This window comes from Rhincodon typus, chromosome 7 (assembly GCF_021869965.1).
Source record: "Rhincodon typus isolate 14 chromosome 7, sRhiTyp1.1, whole genome shotgun sequence".
In the NCBI taxonomy this organism is placed as follows: Eukaryota; Metazoa; Chordata; class Chondrichthyes; order Orectolobiformes; family Rhincodontidae; genus Rhincodon; species Rhincodon typus.
The window spans coordinates 10,443,830-10,467,219 of record NC_063338.1 but is presented as its reverse complement, the minus strand read 5'-3'; the positions used below and the strand labels follow the sequence as shown (position 1 = coordinate 10,467,219).

Here is a 23,390-nt window from a genome sequence, read left to right as displayed (position 1 = left end):
GAAGGGTCTAGGCCCGAAACGTCAGCCTCTCTGCTCCTATGATGCTGCTTGGCCTGCTGTGTTCATCCAGCCCTGCACCTTGTTGTCTAAGAGCTTTCATGCAGATTTTCTTTCCAATTCTGTAGAATAGGTATACTGTACAGTGTTGTACAGAACCATACAGTTTAGGAAAATAAACTGTAGACTCGATCCTGATACTCAACCGAGGCTCAGATGATTAAGCCCTAGTTGAGAGATTTAAGCTCAAAATCTACTCTGATTGGCCAACACTCCCTTGGTACTGCACTGGAGCATCACAGCCACTCTCTTCTAAATGTGGTGTTAAATCAAGGCCCTGCATCCACACTTAGTGAATGTTAAAACAGAAGATACTGTACTATTTCAAACAAAAACATGAAGGACTTTTTGCAGGTGTCCTTGTCATTACTAGTACCTCAAAGCCAACGTTAGAAAACTGGCTATTTGATCATTATCACATCACGGTGAGATCTTGCTGTGCATAAACTGGCTGCCGTACTTCCTATATCACAACACTTCAATATTACTTCAATCAGTTGCAAAGTCCTTTGGGATGTCAGAAGTTGTGAAAGATACTCTATCAATCCAAGTATTTCTTTCTTTCAATGATAAGCGCACCAGAGACAACAATGTGTTTTATTCGGGATTCATGTGAGCTTGACTGAGCCAGACCAGAAAGTGGTGGATTAAGGAATTGTTCTAGATTACACAACTGTGCTCTGAGGAGCATGACATCTATCACCAACTTGAGAAAGGGCTGATGGATGCTAAACAGCAACAGTGTAAAAATAGTTATATTAAAAACACTTTGATAGGCTCTGTCCCCTGGCATGTGGATCACTATAAACACGTGGATATTTAATTTCTAAAAGGAATAACATTTGAGAATATAAGAAGGCTTAGTCATTATTTTGTATACTCCAACAGAAAATTTCTGAATTACTCAAATTGCCATGCTTTCTCATGGAACTGCACTTGAAACTTTTTGTCTTGCTTTATCTTTGGGAGGTTGGATTTTCATGGTCCTCCACAGTAGCAAATGGAGCCAGGCAAGAAAAAAAAAAAAAGAAGGTGACCAAACGCAGCAGCTGGAGGTCAGCCTCCATTTCACTAATTAAATGAGGAAATAGACTCAAGGGCTGAACTGACTCCTCCTGTCACTGTTTCTATTTCATGGAAGCTTTACTATACCTCAGAAAGTGCACGTATAATTTGCCAATCCTCCCTGGCCAGGCCAGGTGCTGTTACTGCCACTCTGGTCTGCTGGGCACGGCCCTCTGTGTTGACATATGTTGCTTTCTTCTCTGTGTAAGCAGCTCCAGGTAGAACAACATCTGCCATGGGGGCTCCAACATCTCCATGATGTCCTAAAAGGGGAACACGGAAAGTCAATGGTCATTTGACACTGCAGTGTGCAAATTTATTTTTTTAAATTTTCCATTTGTCAAGTTCAGGGATATCAAGACAAAGCAATTAAAGTTGGCAACACAGTCAGCAACAGGCAATTTCAGATCTGGTATCTTGCAGCTGGTTGCATAATACAGGACAGTTCCATTTGTTCTACCTCATAGGATTTAACCTCAAATTCAAAAGGGTGTAATTTATTCTTCTTCTACAATATTTCTAAACATGTTGCTCGTCGCCTGTGAGGCAAGATGCCCAAAGAAGGTCTCCAATCATGACTAGCTTTTAAAACCGTGGCCCTGCATTGTGAGGCCACTATCCAACAGGAGCACTCTCAGTCAAAAGACTGCAGACTCAACTACTCCTTCAGACATAGGATTCAATCTCTGCCCCAGTCAAGAACTGTTTACAGTTGAATGGAGAGTCAGCAGCCACTATACACGCATTATGTCAGGAGGTTCAACAGCATAATGTAGACAGTTGACCTGATACTTACCCTGATAAATGATGAAGCAGTCCTTTGGAAGGTCCTGTCTTGTGATGCAGCCACTGTCTGCTCCAAGAAGGAATAGTACTTTGGGGGGATTTTTCCGGATAAAGTCAACACCAGCTTTGTATCCCAAATCCAGAGCGGCTACTTGGCTGGCTACCCTGCATGAACACATGTGTCTTTGTTACTTCACATCAAATAAACAACTACAAACTGATTACAACATAGGCCAGAAATCAGGACATAACTTGTCATGCTGCCTCAGTAAAAGGTTTTTGAGTTTAAATCTCTAATTTCATACAAACATACCCTTCAGGAGAAGGCCATGCAGTTCATTGTGCTGACCTTTTGAAAGAATTATCAAATTACCCCCTCACTCATTCAGCTGCATTCCTACAAATTCTTTTGAGTACATATGGAACTCCTATTCCAAAATTATTGTTAAACCGGTTTTCATTAGCCTTCTTTGGCAATGAATTCTGAAACTTAATTCATTGATGGGAAGAAAATCTCATGCACCCTTCTGTTCTTTTGCCAATTAAATGAAATCTGTGCAATAAACACAACAAAAACAACATTCTGAATAAGGGTCACTGGGCTCGAAAGGTTAACTCTACTTTCTCTCCACAGGTGCTGCCAAATCAGCTAAGTTTTTCCAGCAATTTGTTTTAGTTTCTGATTTCCAGCACCCACAGTTTTTTTTTTGTTATACGAAATGTGTCCTGACAGTGGAAACAGTTTCTCCTTACCTCAAATCTCTTTAGAATTTTAATCATCTCTGTAAAAACATCCTATTAACATTCGCTGTGCAAAGGAGAACCATCCTAACTTAATTTGACTCTCCTCACATCCAAAATACATCACCACTAATATCATTCTTAAAAATTGCTTGAGTGAATGAGAACAATTCAACTGAAGGGCTGGGAGGATGACACCAATGCCAAATCCAAACGTGACTACAAAAAAATTGTTAAAATTTGGGACTCATGACAGCATGGAATATTTCAGCTGAACAGCATTGCTGCTTTTAAGGACAAAGCTAGATAAGGACATGAGAAAGAAAGAAATACAATGTTTTGTAAAAAGTGAAGTTAGATGGGAGGAGTCTTGTACGGAGGATGATTTCTAGAACACACCAGTTGGGCTGAATGGCCCATTTCTATGCTGTAAAATTCTATGGAATTTATTGGAGACCACAACTAAATTATTGGCATTATTTTTTGATGATATTCTCATAGCTTTGTTAGTTGGAGGGTCGAGTGGCCACATGCACATTATTTAAGTTGACAGTTCAGTGCAGTGTTGTGGGAGTGCTACACTGCTGGGATAAAAGCAAAACACTATGGACGTTGAAACCTTAAACAGACACAGAAAATGCTGGAGAAATTCAGCAGGTTTGACTGCATCTGTGGAAAAAGTTACCATTTTTAGTTGCGAACGACTTCTCTTGAGAATGGGAGCTGTCTTCCTTCAGATATTAAGCTGTATTCTAAATTTATCCCTTCTTAGTAGTCAGCTGATATTAAAAACCTGCCAACTTTATTTGAATGAACAAATCTGCATTCACATAAATTGTTTCATTGGCTGTGAAGTGCAAGGTGTGGAGGGGCAGTCAAGGCATTAAAGTCTATAAAGCACCAAAGATAGCTGGAATGATGTGTGAATGTCCAACGTCAAACAAAAAACTGGTTTCCTTTTGTCTGAAGATCATTCTGTCTCATTTCAGAAAATGGGATACTTTGAGTGGTGATATATTCTGTTTATGAGATGCAAGGGATATTTGCACACACTAATCGTTATGTGTTGAAAATCACATGTATACTTCATACCTCCACAAGCATTATATGCACTTCCTGCTAGATTTTTGCGTGAAACTGTACGTTGCGTGACATCAATAGTACCATTGGAGATCTGTAGCTTGTGGGTATGTATTATAGAACTCAGCAGTTCCCAAGATCAAGCATAAAATCTTTTAAGATCAATAGATCGCTGAAATAGTGCTATAAACATAAATCACTGACTCAACATTGTATTACATTTGCGACTTTGTGTGTGGCACTCTCATCTGAGAGATAGAGGGCCCTACTCCAGAAACATGGGCATCAAATATAAGCTGCGAATCCAGTGCTGAGGCAATACCATCATATTGAAAGTGCCATTTTTCAGATGTAAAGTTAAAGCAAGGACCCGTCTGCTCACTAAAGTCAGTGTAAAAGATCCCAAGGCACAGTTTGAAAGAACAAGAGAACTCACCCTAGTGTCCTGTTAATATTTTCATTCTCAACATTCCTGACGCAGATTATCTGCTCATTATCACATTGTTGTTTGTGGGAGCTTTCTGTGCGCCAAGTGGCTGCTGCATTTCCTGCACTACAACAGGGACTAGACTTGGAAAATCACAGAGCTATTACATCATAGGAGACTATTTGGTTCAACATGCCTGCACTAGCTCTTCAACTGAGCATCATTATCTAGTGCCAATCTCCAGTTTCCTTTAACCATACCCTTGCACACTATTTCTAACCAAATCATCCATGGCCTCTTGAACACCTCAAGTGAACCTGCTCCACTACATTTCCAGGTATATAGGAAGAAAATTTAATTTGCTGCTGAGAGCTTTGGGGTCTCCTGAGGCTGTCATAGGTGCTAGAAAAATTCACGTTGTTTCAGTGTACAACGTGGATAAGGGTGAGAAGGGGTGAGATTCTGTACTGTAATCTGACTAAATTCAAAACTGGGAAGAGATGTGCAGTGGGTGGTGCTGAAACTGGAACCTGTGAGGTTTAGTTTAGGGAGTATTCCACCAAAACATCAAGGCTCACATCCAAATTACAAAACGCTTTCACTGCTTCATCGATCACATTTCTGACCTCTGAAGGACGTTTAAAACTTTCCAGTCATCTCCAACTTCACTGCCTGCTCGGGCATTCTGTGCAATGGTGCTGACAGCGGCATGTATTGCTGCACTGTCACTCCGCTGAAGAATTGAACTGCCCACCACCACCATGGGCTTCTTCGCTTTACTCAGGACCTGGTTTTTGGAAGAGGGTGCAAAAGGAAAAACAAAAATACAAGGTCAGTGTACCGGTTGGTCTTACCACTTTGCAGTCAATGTAGGAACGATTTTACAATTTTCTAGTAACTCCAGTAGCTATAACTATACCAGTTACAAACTATTGCTCTGAATGTTTCTCAATTACATTGATTGACTGTTTAAATTAATTATCGCAAATAGAGATATTTCTCTAATCAAAATAAACATTTCAAATGCTAATCTGGTAACTGGACACTGAATCAACCAATTTATTGTTTTTTTTTCCCCCTGTCAATTAAATTGTTCCTCAGACACAAAACTGAATAAGTTTGTGTGTTTATGTTATTGCTGTTACAAGTAGTTCACAGACCAGGGTCTAAATGACCCAAGTAACTCACAGAAACACAGCACACCCTACTAACATGCCTGTGCAAGCACAAACAGAGCTTTTCACAAAAGTGAATTTAGCTTTTATTGCTTAAAACAAAGCTCAGGTGACCATTGCTGAACAGAATCAAAGAGATGTTTTGGTGTTTAATCGAATGAACTTTAAATTGTCAAAGAGGAATTGGTTCTCAAGGTGGGTGCAAGTGAAATGGAATTATCCGAAGAGTCTATGATCAGAGTTAATTTTTAGCAACTAAGAAAAGGAAATTCCAATGGTGTATATTTTTGTAGAGCTCTGAACTTACATCACTATATTTGAAGTGTTTAAGATAGCTTTGCATTACAAATTTTGAACACATCAAGTTTTTGCCTCATCTCTCAATTTGAACAGGTTGAACAGTTAAAGACAGATCATGAACTTTTCCATGCTGGGAACCTGTACTGATACGAATGCAAAAAAAAAAAACCAACTTGCCTTTTCACAAAGAATAATTAAGAACTTCGTTTGATAAATGTGTAAAGAAATCTGAAGCTTACTTTTTTTAAAAATCATAAAGTAACTTCACTTCAAGGTAATTCAACCCATTGAGGACTTTCTTTCATGTCGGGAAGGTTTACATCCGACATCATTTTGTCAAGTCTTTTGCACTCAGCTCCCTCTTTAACATTAAATAGTACAGCTATTTGAAAAAGTCTGTTTTAGCATTCACCAAAATACTGTATAAAACATTGTATATATACTTCCAAAGAAATGATCATTGTTCATCCTCAGAGTTTCACAACTCTTGCAAATTATCAGATTCACTTACAGAAATCATTGTGAAATGGAGAAGACACATAGTTCTAAGAAAACATAGAATTGTTATAGAGCATTAGCTTTCTCAATCGAAGTCCCCATATTATAACTGTCCTTTTATCATGTCCGGAGGGCAAACTGCTCTATTCCCTGATGATTGAGTCAAATTTATTCTCAAGATTTTCAAATGAGTCAACATTTATTATGCTTTGGTGGAAGTCAATTCCATGCCAGTGGCACCAAGTATATAGCCGCTGCTCCATCAACAACATTAAATCAAATGCGAATGAGAGATGAATTATAACAACATGGTATGTATTTACATGGCACATAATCAGGATAACCTGGAGACATAGGCTGTACCTGGCTGAAAGGGTGCTTTCCTGAAGCAATCTCCTGTAACACCTGTGGAGAGTCTCCAAGGTGATTGTAGCTGTAGCTCAAATCCACGTTGGTCCCAACTAAAGCCACTTGGAGATCATTGTGCAGCCAGCTGTAAATAAGCACAAACATTTGGAAGGGGCAAATCAAGTTTTATGCAATACAACCTATTACTGAGTCCTTAATGGCTTCAATTAATGAATGGCAACAGATACTGCTGGAAATGCTCAGTTAAGTAACATGTGAAAGAATAATATGTATATTTCAGTTGATTAGACGGCTGGCTTGACAGTGCGGGTTCATTTCCTGTACTAGCTGAGATTACCACAAATGTCCCATCTTCTCAGCCTTGTCTCTTGTCTTTGATGTGGTGACCGTCAGGTTAAACCACCGACATTCATCTTTCTCTGATGAGAGCAGCCCTATGGTTCTTTGGAACAATGGTGACTTTAACTTTACCCTACTTCTCCAGTTAGAATCCTTTTTTCACTCAATACCTATCTATAGCTGACTGCTGGGCACGTTAGTTCTCTCTCTGCCTATCCCCTAGTCTGCACAATTGCAGACTGAAAGCTTGATGTGTGGAGTTTGCAAACGTTTTGCACTGATAGATATTGGATTAGACATGCAAGTGAAGGAAAAGTGTGGAAAGCAATCTCAGGAGCATGCTGAGCAAGTGCGGTCAGAATTATTTACTTTCATGGAGGGTGATCAATAAGATAAATAGGTTGAGTTGAATGGCCTGTTCTGTGGTTATAACTGGTCATTCATTTTTATGACTTTACTGATTTCGGCATTGAATGGAATTTCAAACAAATCCGCAACTGCTTAACTTGACAAGAAAAATGCTCATTTGCCCTTCCCTCCCAACTCTCTCAAAAAGGTGATAACATTTTGGAGTAGGAATACGCTTTCACAGGTGCCCCAAGCTGCTGCTCTTCACATGTGGGATTTGAGAACCAATGTATGCAAAATATTCTATTACTGCACGTGGAGGAGGAAGAGCAGCCAAAGAACCAGAGGTCATAGTGGAGTCTGATTATGTCCACACAATGTAGTGAGAAGAAGCAGGCATCCAGGAACATGGAAGTGCAACAATGCACTCTTGCTCAAAGTTGCAAACTCAGTACAGAACATCCATGGGGTTTCCAAGATTAAATAACATTATACAAACAATGTCACAAATTTTCTCAATGTGCAGCATCAAACAGCACAGTTCACATCAAAGATAAAAGCACTTTGTTTTTATGGTATCCTTAGGTGCAGCCTCAAGTAAATTCTCGAGTAACCGTGCTCAAACTGCATCGCAAAAACAGTTGATTTGGGTCTAATTATGTACACCTATAAGACAGCAAGGTCCAACAAATTTGCACAAGTTCAAGGACCTGCTAATCCGTTGGCCATTAGCACTGTTATGTAGCTTAAGCCCTTCTGTTCCAAATGTACTCCCATCAGAGCCAAGGTGTCGTATATACATAAACTTGCATCTAATCAGCACCATTCAACTCTAAGACACTTTACAGGAGAGTTCTCTCTCAAAATCCAAAGTTCTTCAAAGTGTTAATACAGGTAACCAAAAGCTTGGTCAGAGCTTCAGGTTTTAATAAAGATCTTTGCACATGTGTGATCTCTCCAGGCTTACAAACCTGCAAGGTCACTGCCTCCTTCTATGTCTGGCCTTTGCAATCCCTGATTTAGTCATTCCACTATTAGCAATTGTGTCTTCAGCTGCTAGTTCTATAGCCTGAAATTCCCTCCTTAAAACTCTTCAACTTCCTGCCTCTTTCCTCCTTTAATAAGCTCTTTAAAATATAATGTATTTGACCAAGCTCTGATCACCTACTTTTTCTATACACTTTGTAAACCAACATCAAATTTTGTTTGAATACTATTATTTGAAGGGTCCTCAGATATTGTGTGATGTTGAACATGTTATATAAATGCAAATTGTTATTGCAGTTTTGTCAGCGAATGTGTCACCAAAGTCAGTGAGCAAAAGGAAACATTAACAAGCAAAGAACAGAAGCCCTGTGCACCCAGGGTATGCAATTTTTTTTTCCAAATTCACAATCATTCACGTACTGACCTTTTTCTGACTCGAACATTGAAAAGTGGGGCTTCATAGCGTGGGTTGGTGCCGACCAGCAGCAAAACGTCAGCCTCCTCTACTCCAGAAATTTTGGTATTCAGGAGATAATTGGAGCGCAAATCAGTACTGTTTGGAAACAGGAAACAGTCAAACAAAACACTCTGTGTTACACCTTGCTTTATGCTCTGTAAAGGAAAAGCTGAAGCAATGGTACGTAAAGACTGCAGGGAATTAGCAAAATAGTTTAAAATTCCTGCCATTAGAGGGCGATAACTTTCCACTGATCTGCTTCCTACCTTACAGTGCCTACCTTACAGGGGCAGGATAAAAGAATTGTGGGGCATCCACCAGCTGTGAAATGTGCTATCTAAATATGAATTGAACTTGTTTTATTGTTAAATTGAAGCTTCCAATGACAGATGCAAGGGATTTAACCAGGAATGCTACTCTTACACATCTCAAAAAGCAAACAACTTCAGTGTGTCACTGTCTCACTGCAACTTGTTATACATCGTCTTGGGTTTAATATCTGATTCTGTACTATATTCTCCAATGATGAACAAGTGTGGCAATCTTACCCAGCTCCAGCCATTGGGAAGATCTCCTCTGTGCACAATGCATCACTGTTTAACCTGTTGATCATGTCCTTCAGGGCCACAAGAGCCTCAGCGTCAGCCATTCCTCCAGCAATGGCGGCCACACCTTTATCCTGTACTCCCTGCAACTGTAGCCACAATATTAATGTTAATGGTGAGGGCTAGGAAGGAGGAAATTATCTTGGATTTCATAGCAATATAACAGCACAGGAGCCATTTGTCATATCCCACTTGTGTCACATGTTTGAAAGAACGATCAAATTAGTACCTCTTCCCTGCTCTTGCCTCATAATATAGTGATCTTGCCTTGTACAGTCTATCTTAAATTCCCTTTGAAAGTTACAAGTAGTTCTGTTACCATCACCCTACAGGCAGTGCATTCATGATGAGATCAACTCACTGCATAAAGGAAAAAGTCCTCATCTTTTCCTTTGGCCCTTTTACCAATTCTCTAAGCCCCCGGATAACTAATTCTCCTGGCAGTGACAGCAGTTTCTCCCCATCTCCTCTACCAAAACTTGCGGCAATTTTAAATCATTTAAATGTTTACTTAACTCTTATTTTTAAACCTTGCATTCAGTTAAGATTAGCTTTGGTTTCATACAGCCATAAGGAAAATTCTTCATCCCTCAGCATACCAGTGGGGGGGCAATGGAACAGCCGAAACGCAGCATATATCCAGCAGCCACACATTTGGTTACACTTGATCATGGCACCCTAGACAGGTGCCCACCATCCTTAGCAGCCAGCCCTATGTTGTGGGTGTCATGGAAAATGTCTAGGTTCTGACCATCCACCAATCTCCATACGAGGAAAGGGAACCGTGGGGCTAGAGCACTTTAAAGAGCTAAGAAGGGATGAACCAAGAGAGGATTTTGCTTTCCAAGGATAATAAACAGATATTATGTTGGATTAATGAGTAGGTGAGCTCTGTCACATAAAGTTGCCCTCTATCTTCGAGTCCACAATGTTTGCTGAATATGTTCAGCTCATTGCAACTTAGGGCAGTTTCTTACCACTTCAGCAATCTGTGTTAATGCCTCCTCCCAGGATGCAGACACCAGCTGCCCCTTCGAACCCCTAACCATGGGAACAATTAAGCGCTGACGCTTAAGGCCGTCATATGCAAACCTGCAGAGCAAAATAAGTGGGAAAAAAAAAATCACACCCACTTTCAAAAATCAATAAATCAACAAATTCCCCCCAAAAATTCATATCAGTATTTCAGAGAAGCAGAAGCACAAAGGCTTGCTGCACATGGTGTGTTTCATGACATCTTTCCTGTGTATTTACATTATATTTCCTGTACGGAATAGTAAACTTTCTACATTAAAGACCATATCCCTGCACTGAACTAATTCTCTTGCATTCTATCAATATTTGTATCCTGTTCATTGAGCCATGAGGTTCCAAGGATGAGGGATTGAAGTCGTGCATTGTCTGCAAAAGGTTTAATTGTCATGTGTAAAACCATTAAACTGTAATGTCCATGTCTGTCTGACTGTGTGTGTAAATGGAGAGTTTAAGTGGGTTAGAACTTTGACTAGTTACAGTTCCTAATTCTTTATCCGTCCTTACAGTGTATTTATTTGAAATAAATAGTAACCCATGAAGTACAGAAAAATGGTCTGTGTTTCTAACAACCTAAATATAAAGGACAGGCTAATTGGGGAATTCTGCATTTATTTTTTTAAACAACTTTTGTGATCACTTTGAGAACAAAGGGGCTCAATTTCCAGTGCATGACCCCAGTGATGTATAGAAAAGAACTAAAAAGACGATGAAAGGAAAAACCATTGCATAATGAATGGTCAGGATTTGGAATTCCCCTGGCAAGATTGTAGATAAAGATTCAAAGTAGCTTTCAAAAGGAAACAGGATAAATATTTCAAATGAAAAATGCAGGGACAACAGGAAAGTCTAAGTGAGCAGGACAGTGAATGGAATTCTCTTTGAACGAACTGACTGTAATTTCAACAGCCTAGTATATGCCATATTCTTCCTCTTGGGCTAGAAAGACCTTAACAGCCAATGAGTTACTTTGAAATTTAGTTATGATAAAATTAGGAAGCATAACAGTCAATTTGCACCCATCAAACTCCCACAAAGAACAATGCAGAAGTTGCCAGCTTATCTGTTTTTAGTTGCAGTTAACAGAACAATGATTAAGACCCTGGGAAGAACTCTCCTTTGGAAATAAACCATGAAATCTTTTACATTTGCCCAAAGTGCGATCTTTGTTTCACATGTCACTTGAAAAATGGCAACTCTAACAATACAGGCCCCTTAGTACTATGTTTAAGCATCAGGTAAGATTTTGTGCCGATGTCTCTGAACAGGCACCTGGATCTAGAACCTTCTGACTCCAAAATAAAATGTTTCAACTGGGTCATGGCTTCTTACATGAAAGGAGTGAAATTTCTCTTCCACCTCACTTTTATAACATTTCATAAATCATACCAAACTATTAGACAGCTGGAGGATTTTGAGTGCAGTACTTTTACAAAACACATTGTCATGTTAAAATCCTTCACCTGGTTTTATCAGAGATCCACTCCTCATTCACATCCTCATTTAACCTTGGCAGGATTCTCATCACTTCTCCAGTCCGGGTGCTCACGACGATATTACTTCCAATAGCATCCATCACATCAATGGACTCTGTCTTCCTGTTTGTAAAAAACATGATGCCATTTGTGACAAAGTTAAATTTAATTGGCAGAAGTTGAGGAATTGTGACATGATTTGAGCATTACACTCATCAAACCTATTTACACTTGAGCAGAATCCCAGAACACAGCACATCACAAGAAACTTACGTAGTGTTTAGATATAAGTATCTTTGGCATGAACTTCGGTGGTAAAATCTCTTTAGATCTCTCCAGTTACTTTAGGTGGCAGTATAACTCTGATGCGTGAAGGTGAAATTTTAAATCCCGAGAATGATATACAGTCCAAAATAGTTAAATTATGAGGACAGGTTTCACAGACTATACTTGTATCTCCTTGAGTTTAGAAAGTTAAAGGGGCAATCTTCATGAGATAACAGTGTGGAGCTAGAGGAGCACAGCAGGCCAGGCAGCATCAGAGGAGCAAGAAAGTTGACATTTTGGGTCGGGACCCTTCTTCAGAAAACCTTCATGAGATGTTTAAAAGGCAGAAAGTATTTGCTCTGGTGGCAAAAAGTATTTGCTCTAGAACAAAGGTGATGACCTTGGAGTTAGGCCATTCAAGAGTAATGATGATGATTCAAGGAAGTAATTCATTATGTAAAGTGTGATGGAAATCTGAAAACTTCCCACAAAAACTTGAGGCTGCTGGGAATAGCCACCTAAATGACAATTTCAAAGCTACTATTTCTTTGAATATATACTCGAGTAATGGTTGACCTTGTGAAAAAACTGATCCCTAACGTTTGGCCAAGATTCAAGCTCCAAAAAATTACCAAATGCTCACCATCGAAATAAAACTTGTCCTGGTGCAGACCCATGTATTGACTGAATTACTGAACAGCACACCATTTCAGCACGTCCTAGCTGCACATGTCAACAAGTCCAGGTTATAACCTTGTTGGTACCCACTGCATTCCTGTCAATCCTGCACATGAATTTGGCAGCATGGTGACTAGCTACACACGGCTAGATCAAACTCAAAAGAAATTTAGATTGAAGAGCAGACAAACAATTGTACAAGAGCTAGAGAATTCAAGGTATTAGAGAAGAATTTTAGAGATTGGAGGACATTCTCTACATAGCTGATGTAGTTGTTTTAGAACGTGCATGCAGAAATTTGTGCCATAGTTGGAAGACAAAGTTGCAAAATACATCAATGAAAATCCCCAGAATGAACTCTCAGTTTCTTATGGATTGACCTGAATCTTCGCCCCAAAATAAGCAAAAAAAAAAAAAAACTTAGGCAATGCAGACTTCAAATGCAGACCTGGACACTACACCAAGTTTATTATGAAGGTAAACAATTTTGCACTGTGTCAGATCAAGATTTTACACGGTTTCTCAGCTGAACCTGATGACAGATTTATTGCATTACAGCAGGTTGTAATCAAACATCAACAAAAGAATGGATCAGATTGGCCTGTATTAGAATATGGATGAGACTTGCGTAAATTTTGACATCACTCCAGTCAAATGGTGAGCAAAAGTTGTAGTGAAATTGGTGATAATGAAGACAACTGTCTAAGAAAATATTAGATTCAGCATTGAGCTATTACGGTACAGAGCTTAAGCCAACTGTGATATTCAAGAGAAAATACTCCCAAACAGCAATTCCCAAAACATGTGATCTTCATCTTGATGCGGATGGGTGGATGCGGCTTGAACATGTGGCGGAGGAAAATGTATGGAATTTTCAAACAGGATTACACAAAGAAAAATCTCTTATCTGGGATGTCTCTTGAAACAGGCCTTTCAAGGATAGCATTAGTTAGAAGTGACAGGACTGGATGATTGGAGAAGAGAAGACATTCATCAAAGGAGGCAGCATCAGGCTCAGATGTGAATAACCCTGTGTGAATTGGTTGTCAAGGTCTGGAGTGAAATAAGAACACAGACCGCTGACAAATTATTCAAGAAATACGAGCTATCTACTGGAGGAGAGGGGTTAGTGATTGTTCTGGAAACAAGCACTTGTTGTTTCATGGTAGGGTCATGGTCCAAAAGGCGCTATAAGGGAGAAGGTGTTTTTTTTTTTAATCTGGCAAGGATTTTAAGGAAGCTGGAACCAAGGCAGCTAAATGGAATCGAGGGGCAGATCAATTATGATCTGACTGAATGGTAGGACTGGCTTAAAGGGCTGAAAAGTTTGCTTTTTGTCCTACGTTCTTTGCCACGTATGTGCTCCTAACCCGTGGTGCAGTGCATCTCAAACAATCCACATTGCTGAGTACACAGTTGAAATGTACAAGCGTGCAAAACTAAGATACAGCAACAGGGTGCAGCAAGGAACAGTTGAAGATATACTACACCTGGTCTCCCAAGGTCTGGATGTAAAGGCATAAGGTTTAGATGTCAAAGCTCCGACAGGGCAAAGATCAATGATGTTTCCTGACATTTCAGACATGAACATTTTCTCGATATATGTGCCAACTTGCATCTCATTTCCTCTTCCTGTGGTGCCCAGGTCATCCACTCCTGCTACCTCACTGGCAAACCTGTGTAAAGATGAAGGAGAATTACAAGTCCCTCCCAGAATTGAGTGTGTGTGTGTTCAGCAAAGTAAAAGGAAATTATGGATCTCCCCGTTACGTGCAAGACATCATTTTTAAAGTGTATCAAAAGGACCTTCGTGTTTTGCACCTATTAGGAATGTAGAAACCACACCCCTGCCTTCCACCAGGCCTCCCTCTCTCCCACTACTCCATTTTCCCCAAATGAGGGGTTTCAAATGCAACAAATTGCCGAGCACATGTTTTGTCATTTACAGCTGTACCATGACAAAGTCTAAAGACGTGCAATGTCAAAAGTTAAGGTGCTGTTTGTGGAGGCAAAATTACTCTTATATTCTTCTGCTAGTGTGCAGGTATGAGTCCGAAGATTACCAAATCCAACTGATAGGTGAAGAAAAATAAGTTGTATTCTTTGATGATTTTTATCCCCTCTCTGATGTGGAAATGCAGAATATTTTGTAAAAGAAAGAATTGATAATCACCTGTGTCTTTCACAATTCCAAGATGTTCCAAAATAGTTTAAAGCCCAAGTATTTAATTGTAATCTAAGAAGTGAGGGAGTGAAATTGTGTGTAGCATGTTCCCTCAAACAGCAAAAAGAAAATAACCAAATTATTTTAACGATGCTAGTTGAGGGATTGATATTGTTTAGGACATTTTCTTGGTCTTCTTCAAAAAGAATGCCACAGAATCTTTTATGTCCACCTCAAAGGGTAGATGGGCCTTCAGCTTAATATTGCATTTCACCTTCCTCAATGCAGCATTCTCTCAGTACTATGTTGGTGTGTCAGCAGAGACATTTTTATTCAAGTATATACAGTGGGACTTCAGAGGAGTACATACTACCCAATGAGCCACAGCCAATACCTCGGGGATACAATTCTTTCCACAGGTGACATCAGCCATACTTTTATAGAACTTCTTGTCTGTATGAATGCTTGCGAAGGCAGGCTGGGAATTCATCAACTAGGTTTCTGGAAGAACTCAAATAACTGTTTTAACAAACACAGTAGATTTGGACAGTTACCTGATACAGCGTGTGCAGTGGATACACCTCGTCATTATTGTTTTCACAAGAGGTCCAATGTTTTTATCCTCTACAGCTCTCTTGCCCTCTGTAAATCTGCTTCGGTCACTGCCGAACATCATTGACTGATCCTACATCAATTACAATTATTACACAGTAAGTATAAAATTGGAATGGCAAACAAACAAACAGTCATCAAGTAACAGACATGCAGACAGTAAATAAGAATGGCTGGCTATATCATACAGCGTCTGAGAGAGAAAATATCTAATGAAGTATACCACAACTGCATGCAATTGCTGTCTGCGCTGCTTGGGTTTCCCATTTCATACAATTATAACAAGTTTAGATAGGCAGAAAATGTAAGTACAGGACCTCCACTGGGGGATAATTGTAATTATAGCATGACAAGTTTACAGAACAAATAATAAGAGTTGACAGGAAATCATGCAAACATAAAGCTTTTAATAAATATGTAGATATATAACCTCTGAAGCACTACAATATGCAACCATGTGACTTATAAATGTAAAGTGATTGAATTTTAATCTTATAACTTATCAAACTATCTGGAGCACTCATTTGAAGCTCATTTTACCTTCAAGGGCGCCAAACAGAATTCTGACAGATTCATCTTCAATCGAGCCAATTTTAATATTCTTACAATTAATCTCATTGAACCTTTAATAAAACTAGGCTTTACCTAACAATTCAATGAGGAACATTTTGCTCAGAAAAGAATCAAGAATGAGAGGGAACAGATATTAAGTAATTTGTACAAGCAGCAAATATGATGCAAGAAAAAAATCCTTTTTCACACAGAGAAAAGTTAGGATTTGGAAGGCACTGCCTAGAAGTGTGGTGGATGAAGGTTCAACTGAGATATTCAAAATGGTATGACATGATTGATTCTATTCAAAAACAATGTGCAGAATTACAGAGAAAAGACAAGAGAATGGCATTAAATTGTCATGCTCAGTTGGTGACCAAGTGCAAATATGATGGGCTGAATGGCCTCTTTCTGCATTACAACAATTCTGTGATTCTGTGAACTCTCCAGGTGTTCCTTGGCCTATACCTTTGTCTTGTCATTCTTCATTAGTTTCATTATAGAAACAACATTTATCTATGGTATTCATATAAAGATTTTACAATTTCACTCAGTACGAATTTTTGACTCTCTTTTTCCTCTTTCCCTCGTGCTTCAGCTCTTCTCTTCAAACACTCTGCACCTTTCCCCTGCATCCTGAAGTTCTTCTTTCAATTGCTGCTTGGAGCAATATTGAGCCCCTCAAGCCAATTACACTACCTAGTTAGCTAATAGCAGAGTCGTACACTAACTCCATATACAGACATCTTGGTTGTATCATCCTTACTCAACAAAACACAACTTATTTTCGGTTTCAAACATTCAAATGCCTCACAACCTCAAGAACTTTTGTGGAGGGAGAGTTCCAGAATTCCATCCCTGTTTGTATGAAGAAGCACCTTCTGATATCATCCCTGAAATGACCCAGCTCCAATGTTAAGGTTGTACCCCAAGTTCTTCTGGATGTTGCCATCAGAACAGAATAGATCTTACAATCTCAAATCCTTTAATCAGCTGCAACCCTCTACCTTTATCTTCTATACCCATAGGAATGTAATCCATCATGATTTGACATAGTTTTGAAACTGGTATAATTCATTTAAATCAGATGCATACCTGATGACTGAACATTATTGCATGCATCCCATCAACAATAGATAAATTAACACTATTGCCACAAAACAGGGTAACCTCCATTCCTCAGCACAAACATTCAATGGAAGCTTCAAAGTATATGTCCTTGGGTGTAATTTCTTTCTTTTTGGAGCTTAAACCATATTCTGAATATACTACACACAGGGCTGGAAGACGATCTCACAAAGCAAACAGGTGGTGGAAACTTTTATCTGAACAAAGTTAACTGTTATCACTTTAAAGGTGGTGACTTGCCATCAAATGTGTTCTAAGGTAGCAGGCAATTCCTAGGCCACTAGCCATCAGCTTTGAGGAAGGGAAATAACTTCCACATCAGCCAGTATCAGATCTTCATCCTGCATATTACATTGCAGTTCGTGTTTAAGTGAGCACCTGAGGAACCCACAGCCGAAATCTTCATTATGTGGCTTATAAATGAAGTTACCTAGGATTCAATATTATTGGCTGTGAAGTACTCCACTTTGTTATTCAGGAGGTCCAACTTACAAGTTCATCTGTATTAATTTTTTGCTCCCATTTCATCTTAAGTTTTAATAAACCTGATTCATAGCATGAGTCTCACTGTCCACAGGGTTTGTTCAAAGTAGTATGGTAACAAGAAAGTTTAGCAGCGAATATCTTTCAGTAAAACAGCTTTGGTCTGATACCTAGGCAGTATGGCACTGCCAGATATACTACAGTTTATAGGAGAATGAAACTCATTTATAGGCATGGAACACAAGTAAAACTGATGGAAGCCACCAGGATTATAACATCTTCATCCTATTATATCTTCACTCATGTAAGCAAAGTCTTTTTACATTCATTACTATCAATAGCAGTGATACCTGGAGATCACATTCCCCTCCTTGATCACAAATGGGACAATCCAATGGGTGATTAGCCAGCAGAAACTCCATCACACCTTCCCTATTAAGGCAAAGCAAAAATGAAGCACAATAGTTAGATACAATTATACACAGGATAGTGAAGCACAATTTTTGTTGTACACTGAATAGTCGATGCCCACGAAGACACAGTGCATCGGTGGAACTTGGTGGGTCTCCTGGGTACACTGTATGTATTTTACCAATACTGCTCAATCCAATCCAAAAACCTGACATTTTAGTCTATTGGAGAGCATTCCCACAGTCTTTCTCCTTCTTGCAAGTTATTTTCCCTGTCCCTTCCCCCCCACCACAAGAGCTTCTCAATTCTTCACAAAACTTGGCAGGTTACATCAAAAACATCAGTTTAATAGTTTCCTTCATTAATAACTGGTACAGGTTGCAATTGAGCAGTACAGAAAATAGTGCTTTCAGTTCATTTTAAACGCATATACACATAGTAATCTGCAAAGGGCCTTCATACGTAAGAATGGGAGTCTGCCATTCAAACCATCAAACGTACTCTGCTATTAAATGGGGCTGATCATCTGCCTCAAAACCACTTTTCCATGCTATCTCTATATCCCTTGATGTCATTAGTTTCCAGAAATCTATCAATTTATGGCTTGAATATGCTGAATGACATGGGCTTCAGCAGCCCTCTGGGGTAGATGGTTCCAAAGATTCACCAGTCTCTGCGTGAAGAAATTTGTCTACATCTCCTTACACCTTATTCTGAAATTATTTGCCCCAAGGTTCTGGACTCTACAGCCAGGAGAAATATCCAATCTACATTCACTCCACCACATACTCCGTTTTCTCAGTTTTGCATCCTTAATTCTATCCTTATCTTAAGAATAACCATTAACCTTTAACTCTGAACACTAAGACTTAACCTTAACCCATGTATACAACCACGATCGCTGACCCGAAATCCTAATCTTAATCAATGAGCGTAACCATATCTCCTAACCTGCTAAACCTAGTAATCCCTAAAGTTAACCCCTAAACCTCACCACTAAGCATAGAAAATGACTCCTGCCTCTTATCCACATCTGACTCGCTACCACTGAAATGTAGCACAGATGTACACAAGCTGAGAAAATATTGGTGGGGAGTATAGGCTGTATGTTACATGTGGTGAGGGTACAGATACAGAGACTGGGGAATATTCCACCTCATTTCTGTCATTAAGGAGAGACCTTTTATTTTTAAAGCTGTGCCTCCGACTTCTTGATCCCCTCATGAAAGGAAAGATCTTGCTAAACTTCTAAACATTGACCCAAATTGCTATCAACAATAAACCCAATTAATATTTCCACCAACTGACGATAATACTAACATAGCAAATAGGAGCAGAAGTTGATCATTCGCATCCTCCCCCCAAGCCCAGGCCTGCTGTGCCATCCATTAAGATCCCATATGAGCAGTCTTCATTCCCATTTGCCCCCAACAATATTTGATTCCCCTGCCTACTAAGAAGCAATCTGCATCTCTCTCAAAACGTTTAATGACCCTGTCTCTACCACGTTCTGGGGCAGAATGTCCCACCATTGCATAACCCACTGTGAAAAATTTATCTTGAACCAAAAAGTGTCTCCCCTAATTCTATAATCGTGTCCCCTTGTTCTGGACTGACCCACAAGCGAATACATTCTTTCCATATCCACCATGTCAAAAAACAAAAGCAGAAATTGCTGAAGAAGTTCAGCAGATCTGGCAGTATCTGTGCGGAGAAAACAGAGTTAACATTTCAAGTCCAGTGATGCTGAATCTCCAGCAATTTCTGTTCTCATTTGTTTCAGAACTCCAACATCCGTTCTTGGTTTTATTTTATTCCGCAACGTCAAGATCATTCCAGAACTTATAGATTTCAATCAAGTCAGCCTCTCACTCTCTGAACATGAGTAGAAAAAAGCATGGTTAGCCCAGAGTGGGGAGTCAGTTAGCTCAGGTGGTTGGTTTTTGATGCAGAGTGACACCAATAGAGATTCATAGAATTTTAAAGTACAGAATGAGGCCATTCGACCCATCATATCTGTACCGACCCCTGAAAGAGCGACCCAGCGAGTCCCACTCTCCAGCCTTTTCTCTGAAGCTTCTAATTTCAACACTTTCAAATTTTTATCCAGCTCTCTTTTGAAACCTTTTGGAATTTGCAATCACTCTCCCAGGCAGCACATTCCAAATAAGTTCCTCATCATCTCACTCCTAGCTCTCTTGCCGACAGTTTTGAAATTGTGATCCCCAGTTACTGACATACCAAATAGTGGAAACAGAATATCCTTCTTTACCCTGTCAAAACTGCTCATAATTTTGAACACCTCAATAAGGTCACTCCTTGATCTTCTCTGCTCCAAGCAGAATTAACCCAATCCTCAATAAATCCACCTCTTAATCTTCGCTGCACAAGGAGAGTAAGCCCAATCTCTCTAATCTGTCCTTGTGTTGAAAATTCTTCATTCTTGGTATAATTCTAGCAAATCTCCTTTGAACTCCTTCCTTAACATCCTGCCCAGAACTGAACACAATACTCCAAATATGGTCTGACCAATGATTTTTAGAGAGGCAGCATCAGTTTCTTGCTTTTGTACTCTACATCTCAATTTATAAACCCAAGGATCCTATAAGCCTTCTTAATAACAGTTTTAACTTGTCTGGCCACCTTTAGAGAATCATGTACGTAAACTATGAGGTCCCTCTGCTCCTGTACTCCTATCAAAATTGTACCATCGAGCAAGTTTTGTCTCTATGTTTCTTCTACAAAAATGCATTCTCACATTTCTCGACATCAAAATTCATTTTTGCCAGCTGTCTTCCCAGTTGGCTAACTTGTCAACGTCTCTCTGAAGCTGCTCAGCATCATCTTCATAATTCATATTTCTCCTTAGCTTAAAACCATCTGCAAATTTAGAAATTTTTCCCTCAAAACCCACCTCCAAATCATTTATATAAAATCAGAAGAAGCAAGAGTCCCAACACTGATCTCTGGGAAACATCACTTTCAACTCATCTCTAATCTGAGAAATGCCCATCTAAACCTACCCCGTTTCCTATCTTCTAGCCAATTTCTAATCCATGCTGCCAAGGACACATCAATCGTGAGCATTTCTAATTTGCTAACCAATATGCCATGTGGCACCTTATCAAATGATTTCTGAAAGTCCAAATATACAACATCCACAGTACCATCCCTCTTCTACTACTGATGTCAAGCTGAAGGGTTCCGACCCGATACGTCAACTTTCCTGCTCTTTTGATGCTGCCTGGTGTGCTGTGTTCCTCTAGCTCCACACTGTGTTGTCTCTGACTCCAGCATCTGCAGTTCTTATCATCTCTCGAGCTGACAGGTCTGTAGTTTTCCACATCATCCTTTGCCCATTTCGTAAATGGTGTACCATTTGCAATCCTCCAGCCCCGTGGACCAATCCTGTGTTCTGGAGAGGCTTGGAAACGGTGTCAAGGGCTCTGTAATTTTCTCCCTTAACTCTCTCACCAATCTAGGATGCATTCCATCTGGGCCTGGCGACTTCTCTACGTGGAGTGCTGCCAGCCTTTTTAGCACCTCTTCTTTAACTATCACTATACTTTTCAGTTGTTCCACACAAGTTTCTGACTAGGTCCTAGAAGCAAAATATTCATTTAGTGCCTCTGCCATGTCCTTTGTTTCTGTGAGCAGCTTACCCAGCTTGTTCCTCAAAGGACTCTATCCTTCACTAATTTTTTACTATTAATATGCTTGAAGAACAGCATGTGTTCAATTCAAATACCAGCTGAGGCTACCATGAAAGACTCTCCTTCTCAACCTCTCTCCTCACCTGAGGCGTGATGACTCACGTTAAAACGCATCCGTGTGGTCTGGCAAGAATATGGCAACTTTACCTTTACCAAGAACATCTAAACTTTTCTGCATCTTGGAATTCCAGTCATTCTCCTTTAAAGTAATATTTTCCTTTTTCACTTTGGTGCCAAAATGAACAACTTCATATTTTCCCACATTTCTCCATTTGCCAGACTCTTGCCCACTCAAATCAGACTATTTGTTTTCTTCATCACATGCTTTCTAACTAGCCTTGGTATCAGGTACAAATGTAGCCACCATGTCTTTGCTCCCCTCATTAATCACTAACCTCAAAACAATAATCCTAAACTGCCTGCTGCCTGGCGACATTCTTGCACAAAGGAAGATGGTAACTGGACTGGATTCTCCACAGATGCTGTCAGACCTGTTGAGTTTCTCCAGCAATTTTCATTTTTGCTGGTAACATACTATACCTGGCTTTCTTGCTTTTCTCTGAGTTGGTAAGAATATTCCACCCTTTCATCACAGGCATAGCACAGGCAGCTACAGGCTAAAAAAGAAAAGCAAACCTAATTGGCACTCAGTTAAATTATCAAAATAATAGCAATACGTTAAATCAGAAAGTAACTCATATGGAGGTGCCTCTTCAATATTTATGGTTTTGATGAGGGAGATTCAAAACCTGTAGTATTTTTTATTTAATCCATTTTTAAGAAGCGGGTCTTGCTGTTGACCTGTTTTGAAAGTTAACTTATTTCAGAAATTAAAACTAACTTTTACTTTTCAGGAATATGAACATGTTTTAAGTTGATACTCTTTTCTTGGTCAAAAGTGTGCAGTGTCCCACCTCCAATAGCACATTATCAACAGAGGGGACAATTCTGCATTTTAGGTGTTGGAAAGTAAAGAAAGTGTTCAGGCATGAGAGGTAAGGAGGAATAGAGAGACCAGAAATAGAGTCACTTCAGTGGGAGATGTTGAATGGCCTTGTACAATGCTGATTGCACGCTATTTCTCAGTTGACTCACTACTCTTTTCCTGTGGAAAAATCATTGCTTCCCAGGCACAAAAATCCTCTTACTGAAGTATTCAATTTTATGACAATGGAATTTATTTCCCTATCCATCACTTTCCATTGCCCATCTCGTCCAGCATATTCACCCAATTGAGAATCCATCATAAAGCACTAACACTCTTATTACCTTAGGAGCTTTTTCGATTTCCACCAGGCACATTCGACAATTCCCAGCAACAGACAATCTGTCATGGTAACAAAACCGAGGGATCTGGATGCCAACTTTCTCACAGGCCTGTAATCAGAAGAGACAAATGGATTGATCACATAAAACGGAAAACAAATAAAGAATTTAATTTTCATTGGCATGTTTTCTTGTTAGAATGGGGAAAACTGTTTACCTAATGAGTTGTTTCAGAGATAGTAGGAACTGCAGATGCTGGAGAATCTGAGATAACAAGGCGTAGAGCTGGATGAACACAGCAGGCCAAGCAGCATCAGAGGAGCAGGAAGGCTGACGTTTCGGGCCTAGACCCTTCTTCAGAAATTTCTGAAGAAG

The 23,390-nt window shown here is 39.6% G+C and overlaps 1 protein-coding gene across 1 annotated transcript in view; it reads right to left on the bottom strand.

Moving 5' to 3' along the window:
- ndufs1 (NADH:ubiquinone oxidoreductase core subunit S1) overlaps positions 1–23,135 on the bottom strand; it is a 27,294-nt gene extending 4,159 nt beyond the window's left edge. The window contains exons 1-13 of the mRNA XM_048598786.1: positions 23,019–23,135; positions 22,290–22,366; positions 17,976–18,057; positions 15,405–15,535; positions 14,177–14,362; positions 11,730–11,864; positions 10,212–10,326; positions 9,178–9,323; positions 8,597–8,725; positions 6,493–6,622; positions 4,783–4,943; positions 1,919–2,073; positions 1,210–1,385 (exon numbers count right to left, since the gene is read on the bottom strand). Coding sequence (XP_048454743.1) covers positions 1,210–1,385; positions 1,919–2,073; positions 4,783–4,943; positions 6,493–6,622; positions 8,597–8,725; positions 9,178–9,323; positions 10,212–10,326; positions 11,730–11,864; positions 14,177–14,362; positions 15,405–15,535; positions 17,976–18,057; positions 22,290–22,366; positions 23,019–23,051 — 1,656 coding nt within the window. The 5' untranslated portion in view covers positions 23,052–23,135. The remainder of the gene's footprint in view (positions 1–1,209; positions 1,386–1,918; positions 2,074–4,782; positions 4,944–6,492; positions 6,623–8,596; positions 8,726–9,177; positions 9,324–10,211; positions 10,327–11,729; positions 11,865–14,176; positions 14,363–15,404; positions 15,536–17,975; positions 18,058–22,289; positions 22,367–23,018) is intronic.
- Between the last annotated feature and the right edge of the window lie 255 nt (positions 23,136–23,390).